We start from the raw sequence: 24,720 nt of genomic DNA, 5'->3' as shown, positions 1-24,720 counted from the left end.
TTGTCTATGTCTAAAGACATTGCGGGGGCATTCGAAGACTTAAATACTCAACTGTATAACTTGGGTCTGGACACTCCCACTTCAGCTCTGGCTGAACGCAGTTCCTGCATGGCCTCTTACTTTTTGAACCTGGGGTGTTTCTCCTACATATGACCTCAACTAAACTCAAACGATACAAAAAATCCTTAACAGTACACATGTTGAACGCGGCCAGGTCGTGCATACCCTTGTTGTGGAGACAAACTAACCCCCCCTCGGTGCGACTTTGGCTAAACATTATGGACAACATATACCGCATGGAGGACCTGACAGCCTCCATGCGGAATGAGGAAGAACGCTTCAGATCCACTTGGATGCCCTGGCTTCACTTCATGCGTAATGCATATGTGGCAGGTTACGGGCGGACGGCAAGAGGTTAAATAAATTTATTCTGACATACTACACTATGGGAAGCCTTTTTTCTCTCTCTGAGCACACGATTTTGGAAAGATAGGCCATTAGTTGGGAGGAATCTACCCCAATTTATTGTCGGATTAAAAACAAAAGGAGAGGATTTGGTTCTATATAGATCAGCAAAGCGCTAATTGTTCATCTGAAATATGGTGAGCAATAGGAGTCGGTGAGTGCGGCCAGAGCACTGATTCACTAATTGTTTTTGCATTCACTGACGTTGGTGTTGATTATAAAAGCAGGAGGATATATCCTCACATACAAGGACTTTATTGTATCCAGAAGTAATGGACTTCACACATGGTTATGCAGATTAGGTGGGAGTTATACATCACTTGTGAGATTCAACACAGGATTTTCTATATACACAGTTTATGAGATGTACTAGCACGTTTTTTTTTTGTTTTTTTAACTATCATCAGCACAGGCATTGTGCAACACAGGTGTTGTGTATGACACAAAATTGTGTATCCCTTTGTGACAATTTCACATTTTATACTATTTTTTTCACATTTTAGGGATATAATTTTTGAGTTTGAAGCGCAGTGCTATTTTCTTTTTTCCTATTTTGGGTGTACTCACCTATTAAGCACAGCTGCTCTTAGAGTGTTATTTGATTCCTAGCGCAGTTTCTTTCTATCTAACATGTACACACATATGCCTTACCTGAGTGAACGAAAATATCAGAAGTCCCCACTGAGGACAGAGAAGCACCAGAATTACAGTGACTGAGCAACGGAGAATAACTGCAAGACTCTCAGCAACAACCTGGTAAAAACATAAAATAATAAACAGTTGAAAGTGCCAGTAATGTTCTGGCACCTTTTTAATATACTTGTGTTTTTAAGAAAATGTTATCTTTGGCTTGTTAAAGTGAACCTGAAATTACATATTTGTGCCTTATACAGCACCTTTCCAGGTGCCTGTACATCAGGCTCTTCCTCCGTGTATGCACCCATTATGTCTGGGTCCTCGGAAATAGACTTTCTTCCTGGATCCACAGAACTTAAAGCTTGTTCCTGTCTGAGGCTTTCCCTCCTTATGGAGGGTGTCAATTATGGTTTTCTGCACAACTGTCAGGTCAGCAGTCTTTCCCATGATTGTGATTCCTACTGAACCAGACTGAGAGACAATTTAAAGGCTCAGGAACCCTTTGCAGGTGTTATGGCTTAATTAGCTGATTAGAGTGGGACACTTTGAGCCTAGAATATTGCACCTTTTCACAATATTTTCTGAGATTGTGGATTTGGGGTTTTCATGAGCTGTAAGCCATAATCATCACAATTATGACAAATCACGGTTTGAACTATCTTGCTTTGCATGTAATGAGTCTATCTCGTATATTAGTTTAACCTTTTAAGTTGCATTAGTGAAATAAATGATCTTTTGCACGATATTCTAATTATTCGAGTTTCACCTGTATAATACCAATGCTGGCCAATTACTATGATGGGCTGCCTTACTGGCCAACAATGAGGCTTAGATGACAAGAAGGGGCTCCTAGCCCAATCAACCCAGGCAGTAAGTGCATTTAGAGCATGCAGGTATTTTGAGTACCCAATGAGCTTACACTGAGCAAGGGCCTGACAGTGATGGAATAGTTAATCACAACACACTTCAGGCTTAGGCAGTTATAATGGTCACAGCCATAACTGTTAAAGTGTCTTTTGGACATGCAATGTCCACTTTATGGTAACCATCTGTTTATATACTGAACATACCTTTAACCTTATGAAAAGATAAGCTTGTGCAAGTACCCAGAATGGTTCTGCTATAAGTTCCACCACAGCTGAAATTCCAAATGCCAAAACACCCGTGCCATAATGTGGGATGATTTCAGGGTCTGGGGCATCCAAGACTCTCAGCCATATCCATCCAAGAATGAACGACCAGCCGAGTCCTAATGGAACACTAAAACCAATACAAGACACAATGCGTGAGACTATAGACGACCTGTGATCATTTTTAAATGGGCAAATGGAAAACACATGCCCTTTACTTATTAAAGGTTTTCAAGAAAGTTGGCATAGTTGAAATCGTGCATACAATAATCAAGAGTAACTTGCTAACCACTAGCAACATTCATGAGTCCACAAACAAGAATTAGGAGGAAATATACTTCAGCCATTGTAGGATAAATTTTTATAAATATTAAATATGATGTATTGGATGTAACAATGTAAGATGAAAGTTTTTTAAAGGGCTGAATTTGCTTTACTAGAGCCTGTAGGCACACACTCTGCTACGATTATTACTAGGGATGCACGCTTTTTTTTCTGGTATTGAGTACCGATATATTTCTTTTCGGTACTCGCCGATACCGAACACTGATACCGGAAGTCCCATTAAGGAATCATTAAGGAGCCAGGCAACGTGTATTGACTTGCCACCTGGCTTCCTGATTAGCCGGGAAGCCGTCTCCATGCTTCCTCGTCACCAGGTGACGAGAAAGCATGGGGCCAGCTTTCTGGCCCATCAGGAAGCCGGGCGCCATGTAATGACGTGACGCCTGGCTTCCCGATTAGCAGGGAAGCCACCTCCATGCTCCCTTGCCACCAGGTGACGAGGGAGCATGAAGCCGGCTTTCTGGCCAATCAGAAAACTGAGTGGCGTGTAATAACTCGCCGTCCGGCTGCCTGATTGGCTAGCTTCCTGATTGGCCGGGAAGCCGGCTCCATGCTTGTGACGAGGGAGCCGGGTTCCCAGCCAATCAGGAAGCCCGGCTTCCTGATACCGGAAGCTCAAGTATCAGGCTAGGCATCAGAGCATTTGGGCGGCTATGAGTACTCACCCAAATACTCGGCATCAGCACAGGTACCGATACTAGTATCGGTGCATCCCTAATAATTACTTGTCCTAACATAGTTTTCTTAATTTGAGACATTTAAATAAGCTTAAAAGGAGATTACGATTTCTAACAATGGTGAAGATCCTTATTTGTTTCTTTTACAGATCAACAAAGGCTTACTGTGCCTAAAGATACATTTCATCTTGAATCATATGATCCTATACTTTTAGATGCGGCTATTTTATTTAATTTCCTAATACAATCTTTACTGCATTATAGTGTACTGAGTATTATTGTGTCACATTAACAAATTAAACTGTCTTTTGAAACAGGTTCAACTGATAAGATCAGTTCTATTTTGTGACTGTCCCGACTGTGGTCAACATATATAAAAAGCAATAAAATTGAAAATAAAGGTTCTAGAGTGTGCCAAAAAGACAAGACTAAGCAGTAACAGAGAGGCTATGCCAGTAAAAAAATACTTAAAAATTAATGACAAGGGCAACAGAGTAATGTATTCTGTCAATCAACAATCACCAAAATGACCTTGTTCTAAATACAGTAGATAGCTAGGCCAGTATTTAGAAGTAAACAGAATACAATAACTTGAGTTGAATGATAATGTTATATCTGCCTTCCAAGGAATGGAATCAAAGGTCTGACAGCACAGCCTGGTGACATTTCAGTGCAAATGCTGTGTTTTTTTATGATACTCACGCAAGCCATGTGAGGTGTATGGTATGTGTCCAGCTCTGCTGTGTGGAGTGGCTCAGACAGGCTCTACGAAAGGCTTCTCGGGCAAGGAACACTACTGTGGTATAAAAAAGGGTCAGCCTAAAAAAAAAAAAAGGGAAAGGGAGATGAACAACTGATAGTAAACAATACAAATGACAATTGTCATTTCTATACTTCGAGTGTAACACAAACCTGACAAGGGTTTGAATTCTTCTCCCATCTTTCCAAAACTAAAAAAAATATTTTGCCTGGATATCCACTTCATGCCTATTTTTTCTTCAGATTTTTTAATTGAAATTTTGCATGTATTGCAACATAATAAAACCATACAAATAAAATGAATAGTACAGTCCATTCTGTTCCACTTGCCTCTTGTCAATATTGTTGGCAGTGTTTAAATACATTAACACCAAGTTTACAATTGGAGCAAAATAATATGAGAATGCAATAATAATTAAAAAAAGGATTATGAACTTTAAAATCAGATAAGATGTGAGACATTCTAGTCCCGGTTAAGAAGAGTGCAGATAGTATTTGAAGCCCATGGCTCTATTCTATCAAATTGTTGTGTGCAGCCTCTATTGTCATAGGTGAATTTATAAAAAGGTAATATTGAATCATCTCCTTAAGGTTGGAGGGGAGGGTCTCTTCCAGGCAAAGAGAATGACCTTAGCATAACATTTTTTTTTTAAGGAGGCGTTGGGCATGAGAGACCCTCTAGTATGCCAAGAAGGCAAACCAAAAAGAAAACAGGTTTTTGGAAAGTCCAAAGATGTCTCAATAAATTCCGTAACCTTTGACCAGAATCCGTATCATATTTCCTAAAACAATGTAAGGTGGGACTAAGGCCCACTTTGTAAAACACTGTATTGGTATAATACATTTAAAAAAAATTGTAATTGAATAATCTTATCTTTAGACAAAATAAGTGAGGAATTGTGTGTCTTTAAATTCGATCCAGTCACAGGACGTGACTACCACCGGCATGGCTAGCTGCTGCGGAGTAGAGCTCCCACTGATAGCCTCACAATACAGTGCCATTTTGTAGAATAAAAGCTTGTACAACCACATCATCACACTCCACAAGTGTATGAACCACTAGTATCTTGCCATGAGCAGAAACAAGCAGAAAACAGCCGCTAGATAGCTTAAAGAATTCTGTGACTTAAAGTGACATTAAACCCTCAGATTTTTTAACATAAAACAATAGTGTAATGCGTGCCTTACTGTAATCCATGGTTGTTTCCCTTCTCTTTGCTGCTCTTCCTTTTAAATCTGTATCTCTTCTCATGCTCTGCAGAACTTATGTTTTGCAGCAGACTGCCTTGTCTCAGGAATGGATACACGGTGTCTGTGTATTAGTTTCTATAGGCTTGTAATCTGAGCCAGCACTACAGGAAGAGGCCCTGAGCTGAAAAGGGAAGTTCTCCCCAAGCATGAGAAGACATGAGGATTTAAAAGGAAGAGCATCAAAGAGAAGGGAAACAACCATGGATTACAGTACGGCACACATTACAGTATTGTTTTATGTTAAAAAATCTGAGGGTTTAATGTCACTTTAGGAAAATTCTGCCATTTCTATTTTCCGCGACTTCTCTCTGGAGTTACAGATACCAACACATTTACTGCAGCTACATACAAATTACATGAAGATGGCTTAATTTATTCTATGGCCTATCCAGTATGCCTGTGTGTGATTGGTAATAAGAAAAAATGCATTTTTTCACTGATCCTGAGCATGTTATGGACTGGTGGCAATGACACCTACCCCATCTTCCTAATATCACATATACTCAAGATACCCTTTTCCACTTTCACTCAGTGACCAGAACTTAATTTGTAACTTTCATTTTGGAGACTTAACAAAAAAATGTAGCCTAAAAGACGACTACCTGACACAAAGCAGCCTTCTAAAGGATACATTTCTTGAGAAAGGTTATCCCAAAGAACTAATTAACTAGGCCTGTGACAACTTCACCAAACAAAACATAACACACAAATCCAAAAACAAACCAAAACAATAACAAAACACAGCACGTTTGAATCCATCCTAAAGAAAAATTGGCACCTACTTTTGTTTGATCCAAAATTGGGCCCAGTCCTTCCCCCTAAAACCCTCAGTAGTTTTTGAAAAAGCCAAAAGTGTGAAAAACATAATAGCCCCCAGTAAATTATCCGTCACAAAACACAAACCCAAACAAACTTTTTTGCTTGACAACAGAAAAAAACAAAATGCCTGATTCATCACCCATGGCAAACCCTCATTCCAGGACAGCTCTGGCAATACCTTCCCCATAACACAATTCATCACTTGTGCCCACAATCATGTAGTTTACCGCCTCAAATGCCCTTGCGGTCTACTGTATATAGGCCACACTATCCGCCCCCTCCGCATTGGTGGGCACCGCAGGCTCATAGAACAAGGCAGCACCGAACACAACGCTTCCCGAAATTTTCTTGAGAAACCATAAAGCCATAAAACCATAAAGCACCTTCAAATTTTCTCAGTTGAACAGATCCCTGTAAGCACTCTTACCTCAGACAGATATTTGAAATTGCGCCTTTTTGCGAAAAGGTAAAAAAATTACTGTACGCAAAGACAGGCCTAAAATGTGCAATATAACATGGGTGCAAAAAATTGAAAAAAGGCCTCAGTCATGAAGGGGTTAAATATTGGAACTACCGCAGCCCTCGGCCAGTCACTTGGTACTATACCTGTCATTAAGGAGTCCTTAAAAATGATGAATAATGGTCTTGTTATAACCTCGCTCAGTTCTTTAAGTATCTTGGGGTTTGCTGACGATACGAAAATCGGGAGTGTAATTGAAACCGACCAAGATAGTATATCATTGCAGGAGGACCTGAACAAAATAGGGGAGTGGGCAACTATATGGCAGATGAGGTTTAATGTCGATAAAAGCAAAATTATGCACTTTGGGCCTAAAAGTTAAAAAAATGGGTTATACAATTATGGGTGTGCCGCTAGGGAAGTCAGAAATGGAGAAAGACTTGGGGGTCATAGTAGACCATAGACTGAATAATAGCTTACAGTGCCAGGTTGCAGTAAGTAAAGCTAGTAGAGTCCTGTCCTGTATCAAAAAGGTAATGTTTTGCAGGGACAAGTCTATAATTTTGCCACTGTACACTTCATTGGTTCGGTCTCACCTGGAGTATGCGGTCCAGTTTTGGGCACCAGTACACAGAAAGGATGTCCTGGAGCTGGAAAGAGTCCAGCGAAGGGCAACCAAACTCATTAAGGGAATGGAGGACCAGAACTATGAGACAAGGCTACTAAATTTAAATATGTTCCCGCTGGAAGTAAGGAGATTAAGGGGGGATACGATTTTCATGTAGTAGATGTTCAATGGTCATAGCAACATTAGCAACAAACTCTTTACGCTTAACTCCTTAACAAAGACTAGAAGCCACCAACTAAAATTGGTGGAAAAAAAATTCCAACACAAGGGGCGAAAGGCATTCTTCTCAGTTAGAGCGGTTAGGGTTTGGAACTCTCTTCAACAGGCAGTGATTTCAGCAAAGAGTGTGTAATCATTCAAGAAGCTTTTGGATGATTTCCTGAGTTACCATAATGTACAGGTACTCTTAAGAATGTGATTACACAGGGACCTATACATACACACACACAATAAGTTGGACTTGATGGACTTATGTCTTTATTCAACCTCAAATACTATGTAACTATGTAACGTGTTACATATCGCCGCGAACGTCGGAGTGAGAGCAATAATTTTAGAGCCATCAATCACTGGTAACACTAAACTGATGAGCGGTAAAAGCTTTTAAAGTGTCGCCTACGGCCAATTTTGGGTATTGTAGTTTCTGAGGTTTCGCACGCGCAATTTTAAGGTTTGACATGTTTTGTGTTTTACCCGACATGATCCCGTCTTTTATATTTTACAAAAAAAATTGGGTAATAATAAATGTTTTATAATTCAATATAGAGGAAACTTTTTTTTTTTAATTTGGTAATTGTTCCTTAATATAGTAAAAACAAATAAAAACCCTAGTGGTGATTATAAATACCATGAAAAGAAAGCTCTATCTCTCCCCAAAAAAATTGTATAAAATGAATTTCAGTACATGTCGGAATAAATGTCAGTCTAAGTACTGCAGCGCTGGATACTGAAAAAAGGTTCTGGACAGGAAGGGGGTGAAACACTGCGGACTTCAAGTGGTTAAGGAAGCCAGGCGGTGTGTAAAGACTCGCCACCTGACTTCCCGATTAGCAGGGAAGCCGTCTCCATGCTTCTCGTCACTAGGCTTGTGGCAATCTCGGTCCAAAGATGAGCAATTTCCTGCTGGCAATGTGCATTGAGACCAGAGGTGAAAAGCTTCTGAGCAGCCGGCTCTGATAGTTGAAGGTTTAAAAGGGAATCCCCACCTGTAAACACATTTTGTGGGCCTGAAGAAGTTGCAAAAAAGGCTTCAGAGTCTGGCGTTTAGCCAGGGTTAGCGGGGAGAGATCTGTAAACAGTTGATATGGATGCCCCTGGAAGGAGAGCGGGCATGCATTTCGTGCCACCTGAAGGAGCCTTTCCTTGGTCTTGAAAAAGTGTAGCCGCACTATCACATCTTTAGGAGGGCCATCAGGAGTCCTGGGGGAAAAGACAAAGTGAACACGATCCATTTCCAAACGCTTTAATGGAAGCTCCGGTGCTAGCTCCTGAAAGAGAGTAGTGACCAAGGAGTAGAGGTTGACAATGGACAATGGTAAGCCCCGAAGGGGAAGGTTGGAGCAACAGTCTTGGTTTTCGTGATCCTCCAATTGAGAACTGAGGGCTTAATTTTCTTTAGTCAAATTCTAAATGTCAGCTTCATGTCCCCCAACTACCATGGTGAGGTCATGGCAGCGACCATCCAGCCTAGAAGTTCGCCTACCAATATCTCAGACTTCTTTAGTGAGGTGATCCGTGAGTTTGCGGGACATATTATCCAAAGCTTTATGGAGCATAGTTTCGCAATGGTACAGAATGTCCGGTGGAGTGGGAGAGGCACGAATCAATTGTAAATCACCCAGGGCAGATGGTCCTTGGGCCTGCTTTATTGCATTTGTTGGCACACTGGAACACCATAGTCGGTCCCAACAGGCTACCGAGGAGGCGAGGAAAAAATAATAGGAGCAGCGTGATTTATCAACCATATCGTGGTGAGATGGATAAAGATCCCCAGTCGATGCGGAGCCCGCTCAGAACACATCCATCCAGGCTGCTGCACGCATGTACTTGAATGCATTTTTACGGGTTTTTTTTAATAACTCCTGAGGTTTATGTCACTTTAAACAATGGGGGATTGTAAATACAAAGAACCCCTTGCAGGTAAACTCAAGAGAACACTGGTCTACGAATACTAACTAATAAGAGTACACTGTAGGTGCGGTGTAAGCTGCCCGTCTGCACAGGCAGAATCAACTTCATTAAAATGATCCTTAAAATAATTCTTAAACTGTTATCTACATACTTACACATATGCCTGTGACAGTACCAAAATCCATCTTCAGGGAACTTTAAGAATTCCAGGAAATGTAAAAATTTACCTTTGTAGTGGGGCTACCCCCGCAATGCAAGGGTTAACTGCTCGTTTTGGTCTAGGGGATAAAATTAAGAATATATACTCACCTGATCCTTAGTCCTGCAGGGGTGACCGCTCACCTCTATCCCTCTTTGCTCTGTTAGTGGAATTTCCCTCGGTGTCCTCACAACTAATGCAGCTGCTGGACAGCTGGAGCTAGGAGGAGAAGAGCTCAAGGGACCGACCGGCCAAGCAGCCAAGTGGAAGCGAGCATCAGGTGAGTATATTTTTTTTATTTCCACACAAACACCACCTATCTATCCTGAAAGTGGCCAAATTGGTGTGGATTAAAGCTTGCAGGGCCTCCCAGATAACTTATCCTTAAGGGAGAACCATATATTAGCATAACTTAGTGCAATTTCATATAATACATTATGGAAATCCCATGGTATAACTCTTGCAGACATTCTTGGCTGTCGTTTGGCAACTCGAAGTTTCAGCTCCCTCCATACATTTTCTATAGGATTAAAGACATGTCCACCTTTGTATGTGATTTTTAGTTTTTGTGGTAATGTAGAGGTGCAGGGGGATGTATATGTGTGTGCATTCTCAGGAGTCACAGGGCTGTTTATCATATTTTATTGTATATAGGGATGCACCGATATATCGGCCGCCGAAACATATCGGCCAAAAAATGGCACTTTTGCCATAATGCCAAAAGTGCCATTTTCCTACCGATACATAGGCGCATCCCAGGTTTCTTTCCTCCCCGCTGGGCGCTGCTCTGTGTCCCAGAGGGGAGGAGAGAAACTGTGATAGCCGGCCTAGCGCTGTGAGAGGCCGGCGTCTCCTCCCACACCGCTCAGCCACCTATCACAGTCCGGCAGAGTGGTTTGTGGGCGGAGACAGGCCGCGCTGTCACAGGAGGCTGGGCTCTCCTCCCTACACCGCTCGATCAGCTTCCTCCTGTGACAGCGTGTCAGAGAGGAGAGCAAGTGCAAACACTCAGGAATCAGTGATTGCCGAGTGTTTTTACATAATTGAGGACATGGTATGTTAACTATAGCCTCAATTATGAATGAATGGGAGTGATCTACATCACAATTCATAGTTGTAGTTATACTAAACATACCATGTCCTCATGTTATCAATGAACAGGAACACTCATAGAGGATTCCTGTTCATTGGTAACAGGGGACATGGTATGTTTAGTATAACTAAACGGGTTGTTATCTCTAAACTGCAATCAGCTGATTCCCTCCCCCCTCAGCACTGAGAGAGAGAGCAGATATGAGTCATGAGCACCTCTCCTCAGAGCTGAGTGAGTCTGTCACTGTGCTCTGTCTGTGTTATGAAGAATCTCCAGAACTTGTCTGTTCTGTAGACTTCTCTCTGTGTCCTATGTGTCTCTCCCTTTCAGATCTCTCCTGGTTCACATTTACTCTCTGCTGCCCCAAGTCCAGGTTCCTCAATATGACTGTTAGAACAGATAATAAGACCAGGGGGGTAATTGAAAGAAACTGGAGCAAACAGAATCTGGAGCTGTTGCCCTTGGCAACCAATCAACATCTCTCTTCAGTTTGCTCATGTAAGATTTGAAAATGAGAGAGAGAAGCTGCCTAGCGGCAGGCACGGGCGGAGCGGGATGGGACATTTAAAAACGCCCACCCGCATTCAAGAAGCCGCTGTGGTGGCAGGTGGTTAAGGTCTAGAGACTGGCTAGGCGACTCCATGACCTTAATGTGCTTCTTCTTGAGCCACTGCTTTGCTGCCTTGGCTGTATGTTTTGGGTTATTGTAATGCCGAAAGACCCATCCACTACCCATCTTCAGTTTTCTGGCTGAGGAAAGGAGGTTGTCATCCAGGATTTTACAATACATGGCCCCTCAATGCGGCAAAGTCGGCCTGTATCTTTAGCAGAGAAACAGCTCCAAAGCATAATGTTTCCACCACCGTGCTTGACTTTAGGGATGGTATTCTTAGGGTCATAGTCAGCATTTTTCTTCCTCCAAACACGGCGAGTCGAGTTAATGCCAAAGACCTCAATTTTGGTCTCATCTGACCACTGCACTTTCTTCCAATTCTTCTCTGAATCATTTAAATGTTCATTGGCAAACTTCAGACGGGTCTGTACATGTGCCTTCTCGAGGAGGGGGACCTTGCGGGAGCTGCAGGATCTCAATCCATAGCGGTATATTGTGTTACCAATGGGTTTTTTTGGTGACTGTGGACCCAACTGCCTTAAGATCTTTCACAAGCTCCTCCCGTGTAGTTCTGGGCTGATCCCTTACTTTTCTCATGATCATCCTTACCCCATGAGACGAAATCCTGCATGGAGCTTCAGACCGAGGGCGATTGATGGTTATTTTGTATTCCTTCCATTTGCGAATAATCGCTCCAACAGTTCTTTCCATCTCACTAAGCTTCTTGCTGATAGTCTTGTTAGGGGTGGTGTAATAAGAAATGATGGGGAATATATTACAAAGGAATTCACATGGGATGAAACACAAATAGAAAAAGTAAGGAAAAGGAGAAAATGATTTCCAGCTTCGGCTTTCACCTCGGCTCAGTCGAGCCGAAGCATATGCCTCTCGGAAGCCGCTCGCCCAACTTCGGGAGCTGTACGGGCTATAGTGAATAGCCCGTACAGCAGCCCTTAGGTTCTACTGAACTGAAGGGGTCATGGGGCTGAAGCTTGCCGAAGGATCAGCCGAAGCTATGTCTAGATCCTTCGGCATCACAACTCTGTGGACTCAATTTCTTTTTCTATTTCAAAAGGGAAATGTCAGGGGTCTGTTTAGACCCCAGATATTTCACCGTAGCCCCCCCAACAGTAAAAAAAATACAAAATTATATATAAAAAAAAAAATACAGAAAATGTAAAACAAAATAAAATTTAAAAATAACAAATGTGTAAAAAAACACTAATAAAAAAAAAGCACAACCCCTCCGTCCCCCCACTTAACATACACATATTGCGGTGCACACCATGCACATGCGCTGCAGTGCGTTGTTAGAACGCATCGCAGTGTATGATTTTAATTATTTTTTTTTTTAAACATTAAATTAACTGTGGCAGCGCTTGGCAAAGCTTTGTGACGCGTTGCCATGCGCTGTAATAACTTGTGTTGCAATTAAATATACGCCTGTATCATTGTAAAACAACACAAACAACAGAGCGTAAAAACAATTTTTTTACACAAGTTGCTTATTTACAGTTTTGCATACCTTCATTTTTTTACCTTTTCGCAAAAAGGTGCAATTACAAATTTGCTAATATTTGTTATTTATTAACTCAATACAGTTTTATCTTTTAGATTTAGTCAGAAAATAATTTTTTTGTGCACGGATACTGATTTTGGTGTGTTTTAACAATTGAATTGTGTATTTTTATCGGTTTAATAGTAATTTGAGAAACATTTGCGCAATTATCGCAGGGCCTACAAATTTAGTATCACCATCTTTTTATTCTACCAGGCCTGTGCTTTCAGAAAATATATGGTTTGGGGGTCTTTTACAAAAGCTAGCAACCCAGCAATTGAAAATCAAATCAATGGAAAAAAATGGCAAAAATGGTGTGGCCAGCTGATTTGAAAAATGTTCCGGAGGGCTTGGCAGCGAAAGGGTTAAAGTTTGTGTTTTTAAAAAATCTTTTTCATGTGTAACGCTAAATTTTTTTCTCATGCAACTTACTTTTTTTTTTTCCACCTAACTTTATTGCTATCTCATAGGGGGCTAAGAAAACCCTAAAAAAAGAGGATGTAACAGATTCTCTTTATGGAGGCATCAGGGGTCTGCCCAAAGAAGCTGATGAAGCAGAGGTCTGCTTCATCAGCTTCTCTCCAGCGTCTGAAGCTGGAGAATGACACAAGAATGTGGAAGTTATGTAATATACATCACTTCCGCATTCTGACAGCGGAGAGGGGACCGAAGGGAGATAATGTACCGATCTCCCTTTGATCCCCTGTCACAGAGCCACTAAGCTGCTGGTCCCGGGCTCCAACGGGACAGCTGGAGTAGGGGCCGAGGAGGGGGAACGACATGGATGGCACCTTATACAAGCGATCGCTTGTATGTTAACAGGCATTGCTGCCTGTTTTAAAATTTCGGCAGTGGGCGGTCCTAGTGGGACGTTTAAATATGCCTGCTTACATCTAGGAAGCTCCCAGCCGGCCGTAGTTTTACAACGGCCAGCCAGGAGGCAGTTAAACAGGTGATTTGGGAACTTAATATCAAAGCACTCCAATATTGGGCACAGGCAGATTGAGAAATTCAGGAAGAGATGGAGTGCCCCAAATTAATATATTAGGGGATCTAGCCCAGTATTTTTGTAGGTTTAATTGGAATATGAAAGTTTTACAGCGGTCGATATTATTATACTCAGTTTGAGTAAATGGTTGCTCTATGTATGGAATGTGCAAATAGGGCTGCCTCAGTAATGGTACAGGCATTATTGTTCCAGCCATCAGGGCCGGACTGGAACTAAAAATAGGCCCGGGCATTTTAGACTGAGCAGCCCAATCGCGTGACCACCAACAGGCCCCACCCCTCACAACAGGGGGCGGAGCCAAACACAGACGCGCAATCGAAGGGCAGGGCCGGCCACTTTCGGCTGTGGTCTCAGGTGGGCTCTGCAGGGTCTGTGGTGGGCGCTGCGGGGTCTCAGGCTGCTAAGCCCACCTGAGAACCTGAAGAGCCCACCATAGACCCCGACACAGATCCTGCAAATCCCCCGAGACCCGGTTGATGATTTTTACATCCTGCAGTCTCAGGGGGCTGTGCAGGATCTGTTGTGGGCTCTGCCCACCATAGACCTCGCAGAGCTAACCACAGATCCTGCAAAGCCCCCTTGAGACCCAGCAAAGCCCCCCGCAGATCCTGCAGAGACCCTGCAGGATCTCAGGGTGGGTGTGCAGGATCTGTGGTGGGTTTTGCAGACTGCAGAGCCCCCTCAGATCCTGCATAGCCCACCAAAGGGTATTGCACAGCACACCTGAGATTCTTTGGTGGGCTGTGCAGAATCTATGCTGGGCTCTACCAACACAGTCCTCACTGACCTCTTTGGAACACGTCCTACTCATCCTCGGCGTCCGACACGGCCTCCTCGTCATCTTCGCTGCCCGACTGGCGGGAGGCGTCGCCTAAGCTCCACCTTCCTCAGTGTCTCTGCCCCCTGCCTCTTCCATCTGGGGGGCCACTCGACAAATTTTTTTTTCTCATGGGGGCCGCTTGCCACATTTCATACTTTAAATTAAAATGTAACTATATCCAGTTTAAGTACTACAGACACTAATACACACACACACAATACGGCCCCATTCATATCTGTAGGTTTAGGTGTGATTAGGGATTCCTGCATCAGAAACTTGCGTTTTACTGCATCAGGAATCCCTAATCTGGCGTTTACAAGTGACAGCTATCACCTATTCAAGTTTATGATCAGGTGATAGCAGCAGTGGCGGAACTAATAACCAAAGGGCCCTTTTGCAAAGAACCCGCGGGAGCGGATCACACTGTTACATGTTGCAGTAGCGTGCTGGACTTACCTGAGACCCTGCAGAGCACACCATAGATCCTGTATAGCCCACCTGAGACTCTCTATGGTGGGCTCTGCAGGGTCCCAGGTGGGCTGGTCTGGTCGTCGGGATGCCGTCTCGGTACAGTTGATTCCCATGTAAGAGGCCCCCCAGACCTCTCACATGGGTACCGGCTATACCCCTCTGATGGCGGTGTTCTATCAAAGGTTGTGACTACGTTAAAATGTGTGACCAGTGACGTGGTCACACGTTTTAACGTAATCCCGCCCAGTTTTTCGGCGGTGGAATGTGTTACCACCAATAGGTGAAGCATTCCAGCGCTTTCCCAGCTGTTCCAGGTCAAATCGGCATCGCAAATCGCATATGCAGGAGAACCGATCTGCCCTGAAACTGCTGATCGGTCCTGAAATGTCACTTCTCTCCGACTGCGATCTCACATTCCACCGCACTCACAAAGTCGGATAGAAGTGACATTTCAGGACCGATCAGCTGTTTCAGGGCAGATTGGTTCTCCTGCACATGCGATTTGTGATGCTGATCTGCCCTGGAACAGCGGAGAAAGCCTTGGAATTCTTCACCTATTCCACCGTTCCCTCCCGCCGCCTGTTACTATGGACGCGGCCGGGAGGGGAGGTGAGTCACAGGACCCGCTCCCTCACTGTGAAGCCCATCGGCAGTGCGCTGCCCCGGTGTTCGAACACCGGGACCGTGCACTGCCATATATTGCAGGACCGGACCGCACCGCACTGAGGCTGTGGGGGTGCCAAGGACCGGACCCACCCACAGCCTCAGGCCCCAGTGCCCCGGAACCGCCTGCACCGGCGGTAGTTCCGCCTCTGGATAGCAGCTCCATGTAAACGCCTGCACACCGCATGTAAATGGTATGCGATATGATTACATGCGGTTAGAAAACTCTCTTCCTGGATGCACAATCGATGCGTCCAGGGAGAGTGATTGATTCCTAACTGAATGTAAACATATCACGTTTACATTCAGGCGGATCCTTCTTTTGCCTGACCTGCTCCAGTAACTTTCTCTCTGCTTTTATTGCACTATCTTCGTGACTGTGTTTCCTATGTATATGTGTGGGCTACCTTGTATACTGTCCCTTACTCTTCCCCATTAGGAATGGCTGAGAAAGCTGCCTTAAGGGATACTTCCTCTCCGCCGAGGTAAGGGTATGGGTATGTGGCACCTTAAAGAGACAGTGAGGTGGTTTTCTCATGACAAATTGTTATGATTTCAGCCCTCCTCACGAAGAGCACAGACGAACTTCTTCAAGATTGTCCTCACCCAGACGTAACAGGTCAAGAGGAAGAAGTGCTTCACGTCGCAGCCACGGAGACTCCGCCTTTCATCGCACGCACCACCACAGTCGCTCTGAGGTGAAAACATGCTGGATGTACTCCTTGTACAGTCAGCTAGGGACGGTCGCCATGAGGGTGAATAGGTTGGTCGCCGGATGGCCCATCCACCTCTCAGCAGCCGACCGAGCCTACCATTGATGGCTCACAGTCAGACGCCTCTGACATAGGGGAACCTCCCTGTCCTTCTGGCTTCGACTTCAGTCTTGTGGAACCCTTCATTAAGGCTGTAAAAGAAGCTATTGACTGGGAAGACCCTGTTGTTGAGCCTGCCAAGATGCGGAGGTACTTCCCACATTTGAAAAAGTCCACAGCTGCTTTTCCTTACATGGACGAGATAAAAGAACTCATCACTGAAGAATGGAAGCGAGCTGAGAAAGCACCAAATGTGAACAATCGCATTGTGAAATGATATCCTCTCAAAGAAGACGATTCACCTAGCCTCACCTCTCCTCCGCTGGTTGACGCGGCAGTGATGCGCCTGGCGCGGCATATTACCTTAACCAATGGAGGATGCAGTCTCCTTTAAAAGGAACCCCCTTGATCAGAAGGCAGATCTGGATATAAAAAGCATACCTAGCTTCAGGGAATGCGTGTCGCCCAGCCATTAGCCTGACTTCGGTTTACACGCTATTTCCACGTGGACCGGCAACATCGAACAGGCCCTCAATCGCAAGAAGTCAGTCGCAAGAACATAATTATCGCTCTGCAGGAGCTAAAGCTAGCAGGTGATTTTATTGGCGAGGCGGCTACCATTACCGCGAGGAGAGCACTCTGGCTACGCCCTTGGATAGCCGATTCAGCATCAAAGACCAGCTGGTGCCGCATTCCATTTGATGCTTCCAACCTGTTCGGACCGAAGCTAGATGCCGCAATCTCAAAAGTCACTGGAGGAAAATCCGGTCTACTACCTCAAGATCGGAATTAGACGGCCACGCTTTAATCCTAATAGAAGACACTTCATGGAACCCTTTAGGGGCGCTCGGGCCTACCGTCCGGGTAGGGAGTTCAGGAGAGGATGGAGGAGTACTCAAACTCTTAAATTTCCCAAGGCAAACGCAGTTTCTGCACCCCAGCCGCCCAAGTCTTTTTGACGGTCAGCATTCCCACTCAGGTGCGGTGGGAGCTTGTCTGCAATCTTTCACCACAGCTTGGCATGAGATATTTCAGGACCCCTGGGTACTGTCTACAGTGTCTCGGGGTCAGAGATGGGCCTTCAAGACAGGGCCACCAGGCAGCAGATTCATCCCTATGCATCTCCAGTCTTCCAAGCACAGGGCACGCGTGTTCGTGGAGTACATTCTCACTTTAAATCGTCCCGTCCTCATTTTAAAAGGATCTCAACAAACAGATAAGAGTGCCCTCCTTTCGTATGGAATCCCTACAATCCAATCAATTCTCCCCTCCATTCGGCTGCAGGATTGGATGACTTTAATCGACCTCTCGGATGCCTATTTCCACATCCCCATCCATGTGAAGTTCCAAAGGTACCTGCGCTTTGCAATCAGGGGATCACACTTCCAACTTGTGTGCCTTCCCTTCAGCATCTCTACTGCTCCCCGCACCTTCACAAAGCTTCTACTTCCATTCATTGCCCACATCAGGCTTCAGAGCATTCGCATTTTTCATTATTTAGAAGACATCCTTCTTCTGTCCCGATCCTCCTCGACTATCATGCACCAACAACAGCTGGTTCTTGCGCTGCTGCAACGCTTCGGTTGGTTGATCAACTACGAGAAGTCCCAGTAGCAACCTTCCCAACAATTAGTATTCCTCGGAGCTCTTCTAGACACGCAACGGAATTCCATCTCGCTTCCTCAAGACAAGATTCTCATCATACGTCACAGAGTTCTCTAGGCCATGTCATCCCCATGGCTCAGTGCCCGCAGGTGCCCGAGTCTGCTCGGTACTCTCTCCTCTACAATCCTGATGGTACGCTGGGACCATTGGAGACTACGAGTCTTTCAAGTCCTTTTCCTCCAGCAGTGGAACAGGTGGGATCTACGCCAGAAGATTTTCATCACAAACAGCATGACACAATCTCTCTGGTGGTGGACTCGCCGGGCCAATCTCATAAATCATCATCTTTGTCCTCCACAGCTTGTGGTGATCACTACCGACGCGAGCCTCCACGGTTGGGGGGGCGCACTGCCAGGGCTTAGCAGCAGAGGGCAGGTGGGCCTTCCAAGCTCGGGGAATGCCCTCGAACATCCTGGAAGTGAGAGCAGCGTTCAAGGGCCTCCTTACCTTCTTCCCAATCATCCAACAATGCTCGGTTCAGTTGAAAATCGACAATCGAACGGCAATCGCTTACATTCACAATCAAGGGGGTACACACTGTCGCTCTATGCTGCTGGAGCTCGAGCCGATGATGCACTGGGTGCAGGTTCACCTACTACATCTCTCAGCAATCTACCTTCCTAGCAGTCAGAACAGCCTTCCCGACCTACTGAGCCAGGCAACGGTGAGATATCTTCAGCTTTGTGACGGGTCATTGGGGCCTACCCCAGATCGACCTATTTGCAACCCCCAACAACAGCAAGACCACTCTGTTTGTAACCCGCTTTCCGTGCAGCAGGGCAGTTGCAACGGATGCGCTGACCTGCCCTGGTCCTTTACTCTGGGCTACGCATTCCCTCCCTTTCCTCCGATACCAAGGTTCCTTCAGTGAGTGGCTGCGTTTCCGGGAGTGATCATTGCAATCCTACCATATTGGCCCAGGAGGCCGTGGTTCCCTCCCGTTACTGGAGTTGAGCATGGAACCTCCGCTTTCTCTGCCGGGTCGCAGCGATCTCCTGCCCCAAGGCCCCTTCCTGCACCCGGCACCAGAAGCACTGCATCTAATGGCTTGGAGGTTGAGCGGGACCGTTTCTCAGGCTTGGGATGCTCACAAGCGGTTATCTCTACGTTACTAAAAGCACGAAAGCACTCGACAAACGCTACTTAACAGAGTGTGTGGGACAAGTTCACAGCAGCGGCAGGGGTTGGCGGGTACTCCCACCGTGAATCATGTCCTTGACTTTCTTCAGTCCGGTCTGGATAAGGTTCTCAGCTGAAATTCTCTCCGGGTTCAAGTTTCGGCCATTTCACCAGTCAGGATTCAGGTGGGCTCTGGATCCATTGATCATGCGTTTCCTTGCCTAAAACTTCATCCTTCTGTACGTTCATTGTTTCCGCATGGGATTTATCCCTTGTGCTGGATGTTCATGCTCCCTTCTATCCACATCCTACACCATCTCCCAGGGATATCACCCTCAAGACCACTTTTCTCCTGGCGATTACATCAGCTAAACGGGTCTCAGAGTTGCATGCACTGGCGGCCAGGGAGCCATTCTGCACGTTTTATCCAGACAGGGTTGTGCTGCGGACACATCCCTCATTCCTTCCAAAGGTCACCTCCTCGTTTCATCTTAATCAGGAGATTGTTCTGCCAGCATTTCATAACGAGGCGGGGGAACCTCATGCACTTGATGTGGTGAACATGCTGCGAGCTTACCCGAGCTCTACGCAATCATTTAGTCTTGTGGATAACCGCCTCGTCCTTCCTTGCGGTGCCAAGAAAGGGAACGCGGCCTGTGTGCGTACTATTGCAACCTGGCTGGTGAGGCTCATCCGAAAAGCCTACTCCAACAAAGGTCTACAACCTCCTGAGGAAATACGGGCTCATTCCACGAGAGGTATGGCAGCTTCCTGGGCAGCATACGCGAAGGTTTGAGCCGAAATGATCTGCAGGGGCGCCTCATGGTCTTTGCGGAATACCTTCATGAGTCACTATAGGGTGGACCCAGCACTTCTTAATACTGTTAGCTTTGGTCGAAGCATTCTGCAATCTGGTTGCTCTAACCTCTAATAAATGTTATTGGCATTACCCATACTGTGTGATCTCTAAATCCCATGGTGTACTGCCACACTACTTTTTTTTCCCTCCCTGCCATGGCTCAAACTCTTTTTTACTAGAATGAGGATGGCTTAGAGGAGCCTAAATTTATCACGTGTCCCGTGGGTTAAGAGGGGCTGACCTTAACCCATGGTGTGCTGCCAATCGATGCACCAGGAAAGGAAAATTACGGAAAGGTAAGTATACAATTTTCCATTGTCTCAAGAGATGTGGGTGTATAAACAGATGTGGAGTTTCTTGCATAGATTGCCTGTCACCTCGAGAAAGGGGGTCTCCAAAAGGTCAGTGGCTTTGCTTTTCTCTTTGTACTATGTGATTTTTGCTTTTTGGCCATAGTAAACACCTGGGGTCTTTAATGTTTGTGTGCGGGGCAGTTTTGTAATTTCAGATTTGAATGGCATTACCGTGCACGATTTAGCTGGTGTAGAATGGTACAGGTGCAGGATGAATTTTTGTCCAATAGAAACCTGACAGGGTTGCTAACCTTTCCACACAGTATGCAACCCCCACCCCCCCCAAAAAAAAAGTTTTGTCTTTAGATATACTTTAGCTGTACTACACTTACATTTTCGAAATGGGGCATAGGAGTTGCACATTTAAAAGGGATGCTGGAAATACTGTTTCTTTATATGGCACTGAGACTGGTCATGTGATTATGGGAAAGTCCATATTAACCCCCCATTTGGGACTCATTTGAATGTTTTCAATGGGAGCATCTTCAATATTTTTATAACAGAAACATGTAAGGATTGATTGTATTAACAGAACATCCTAGACAATATTTGTATTTCTTCTCAAAACGTTGGTGTCCATTCAATATACAGTAATTCACCATTACTACAGGGCTGCCCAGTTCATTTCTCACAAAGCATTTGGGCCCCATTTATCAAATAAATTTTAAAATATTTTTTTTGGGTTTTAAAAACCTTTATAATTCTGTTTCTTAGCAAATTAACGTGATATTAAAGTCGAAAGGTTTTTAGACTATTTCAAATGCTGATGAAATCACTTACAATGGATGCTGCTCATTGATGTTTAAAGTTTTAGCTTCTTGCAGAATCAGCTGGTGCCCTGAGATCCTGTTTTAGGGTGGCTCCTTTCCCTTGCAGGGTCCTATCGAGCCACCCTTGTGTTTCCTAGTAAACTATGCGAGTCTACACAAGCATGACAAGGCAGGTTACTCATCTCCCCCTGCTCATCCTATCTCCCTTCTCCAAACTAGTATATGGACAGCTTCTGGAGACTGTAAGGTCCCTTGTGATCTTGCACGGGACATGAAGTTCAGGGAAACTGCGCTGAGAAAGTTGGAGCCGTTTGGACACATAACGACAGTGTTTGGGCAAAAATGTAAAGAAATACTTTACTGGGCAATATATAATTACTTTTTGAAAAATGTTTGAGGGCCCAGTCACACCATATCCAGTGCGTTCCAGTAGGGTCTGAGCCTGGAATGCACTGGATTGTATGGATCAAGCCAGGCAGTGTCCATGCCATTCATGTCAGGGTCAATGCAGACATGCCCCAGGTACACGAGGTACAGGAATGTCCTCCGTTCCGTTGCAGTGTGATCTGAAAAAATAGTGCATGCAGCCTTTTTTCAGATCGCACCGTACTGGAAGGGAGGGCATTTTGGGGCGTGTCTGCGGTGCCGTTGACATGAATGGCACCAACACACCCACACACCCCCTCCCACCCCAGAACGCTGCCCGGCTTGATCTATGCGAATCAGTGCATTTCAGGCTCGAAACGCACTGGATATGGTGTGACTGGTCCCTGAGAGTTTAATACTACTTTAAGGGCTTGTTCACACCATTTTCTGGTCCAGATCTGCAGACGCGGTGTTAACCTTGAAGTGCGTTTTTGACGCGTTCGTGCGTTTCCGGACCGGAGAAAATGTGACATGCAGTATTTTTTGTCCGGACCGGACTGCGCTGGTGAGAACTGTAGCCCATAAAACCCATAGGGAGACATTTTGATGCATTTCGGGTGCAGGAGCGAACGGTTCTGGTCCGGACAGAATCTGGACATCGTGTGAACAAGCCCTAAGCCACAACTGTAATAAGCTACAAATAAATATGAAGTACTTACCGTACATTTACAATGCCAATTATTTCCTTGGAAACATACCGCAGAGTAAACGCATTCAAAGCAAAAGTAAGGAGACGAAAGAGAACCTGTGGACATAAGGGTGAGAACTATAATCATACATGGCCACAACAGTTTGGGTCTATTACATCGTGGCTCAATGGCTAGAAAGATGTGAGAAACATAAACCCTGCCTTTGATCAACTTTGTTAAAAATGCCAGTTCCCTGGCTGTCAACCTGACCCTACTACTTTAATATTTTTTTTTTTTTTTTAAGCAGAGGCGGAAATCAATCTTATCGGTCTGACAGCCTCAGTATATCAAAACACCTTGAGGTGTGGTGCAGGTACAAGTAACCACACTGCACTGAATTATATTGCTCACGAGTTGATTTATTTGGTATGTATAGGTCCACAACTTGTGTTATAAGGGGCTAACTTTAGAATAAATGGGGGGGCTCCCTGTTTAAAAACTATTTTTTAAACAAAATTAGAAATTCAACATCCTTTACAAATTATTTTACAATTAGAAGGCTTCTTTGTCAGCATACACAATTTTTAACGTGTTACATTAAATCGAACATGGCTGAAAGCAGCATAAAAGAACACTTATTTCTAAGCAGATTTATGTGATGGTTCCCAGCTCATATGGTCCCTATATTAGCACTGTACCTGCAGAAGCATAGTGTACGATGCCAGCTTTGTGGTGTCTGTGAGCACATCTTGCCGAGAACCCATCTTCCTTGTGAGTAACAGCAAACAGGTAGTCAGCAGGCAGCGTTTCCATTTCCTATTAGTAGTGCTGTGAAAGAACAGAATCTCTCGAGTGAGTCTGGCGTCACCATCTTTATTACGGGTAATAACTACACGGCATATGTATGCGCTACATATCGAAGCCGTTAATCTGTAAACACTTTTCGTTATTTGAATAATATCGCCAACTTACTGACAACTCACAGTGCCTATGGCTTAGCAAGCTAAGCAAATCGAGCGATTTAGGCACGGTAGCGGCTAGTTCCTATCCCGCAGATTGCCCTGTGATGTCACAGTAAACATGTGACCAGGAAGCAGGAAATAGTGGGCGGCAAACTCTAATGAATAGGAGCTGCCATACAGTGATCGAGAGGCTACAAGCAAATCACACGTTTTACACTGTAGGTCTCCCTCTGTCCATCTTCTTTTACATTATATCCTCTCTGTATATCTTTCTGTATACCCCCCCTCTCTGTATATCTGTCTATAAACTCCCCTCTCTGTATATCTGTCTATATACTCCCCTCTCTGTATATCTGTCTATATACTCCCCTCTCTGTATATCTGTCTGTATACTTCCCTCTCTGTATATCTGTCTGTATACTTCCCTCTAACCCTACATCTGTGTATCATTTAATTTTCAATGCACCTTGTTGTAGGTACATACTGTAAACAACATTTATTGCTGGTATACATAGTTGCCAACATTTAAAAAAAAATTCCAGGGACACTTTTTTTTTTGCTATTTTTGTGAGCCGCTGATGACAGCTAATAATTTAAAGGGGACAGTCTGCTGAACAGTTCTACTAGAACTGTAAATGCCAGGTCCGTATGGCATACGGAGCTGGCCAGCTGGAAGCACTTTTGTAGGTCCGTATGCCATACGTCCTTGGCAGCGAAAGGGTTAAGGCATTGTTCACACCGAAAGTGCATGCGTTCTTGAGCAGTAGCTGCTGGAACGCACAGTGATTGCTGAGAAACTTCCCCTTGCGTTTTGGGGCGGGAGGTGGCCTGGCGCCCCCCCCGCCCGCAGTGCGATCTGACGTCTGGCAAAACTTTGCCACACGTTCGATCGCACGGCGGGGGGTGGCGTGAAAGCGTTGCCATTGAATACAATGCACCCTTCCGCCCCAAAACGCGGGGGGAAGTTTCTCAGCGATCGTGGTGCGTTCCATTAGCTACCGCTCTGGAATGCACACGCTTTCCGTGTGGACAAGCCATTGAAGACAGAGAACATACTTTAATTAGGAGCAGGGCATTCATTTAAAATGGATGTTATTCTACCAAAGGTATATTGTTTAAAGTCCAACTTCAGGGAAATTAAAAGTTTTCCTTGCAGTGGGGCTGCGCCTGCACTGCTTGTTCTTACTTAGGGGGACAGAAAAAACAGCCAAGAAGGTATTGGTCATTATTAACCCTTTTGCGTCCACTGCATGTCGGCTTTACAATAAAAGCGATTCTGGCTGCTCATCTGCCTTCAGATCGCTTCTACAGGCAAGTAAAGTGACCGCCCCTCGTCTAACACCCCGCCGTGCTTCCCAGGCTCTGCTGCCCCTCCTGTGGGCCCGGGACCCACAGGGGC

General features: G+C 44.9%; 1 protein-coding gene across 1 annotated transcript; it reads right to left on the bottom strand.

Moving 5' to 3' along the window:
• Nucleotides 1–1,116: 1,116 nt before the first annotated feature.
• Nucleotides 1,117–23,175, bottom strand: LOC108803045 (protein RFT1 homolog; the record flags this gene model as incomplete). The annotated part of the gene is made up of 5 exons (XM_018574889.1): nt 23,058–23,175; nt 22,390–22,475; nt 3,956–4,072; nt 2,172–2,361; nt 1,117–1,218 (listed from the first exon to the last, which is right to left on the bottom strand). Coding segments are annotated over exons 1-5 (561 nt in total), but the record flags the coding sequence as incomplete, so codon positions are not given.
• Nucleotides 23,176–24,720: the final 1,545 nt, after the last annotated feature.

Source organism: Nanorana parkeri, unplaced genomic scaffold (genome assembly GCF_000935625.1).
Source record: "Nanorana parkeri isolate BGI_ZX_2015 unplaced genomic scaffold, ASM93562v1 scaffold3333, whole genome shotgun sequence".
NCBI classification, from domain to species: Eukaryota; Metazoa; Chordata; class Amphibia; order Anura; family Dicroglossidae; genus Nanorana; species Nanorana parkeri.
The sequence above is the reverse complement of the archived record's forward strand: the minus strand, read 5'-3'. Positions and strand labels throughout refer to the sequence as shown.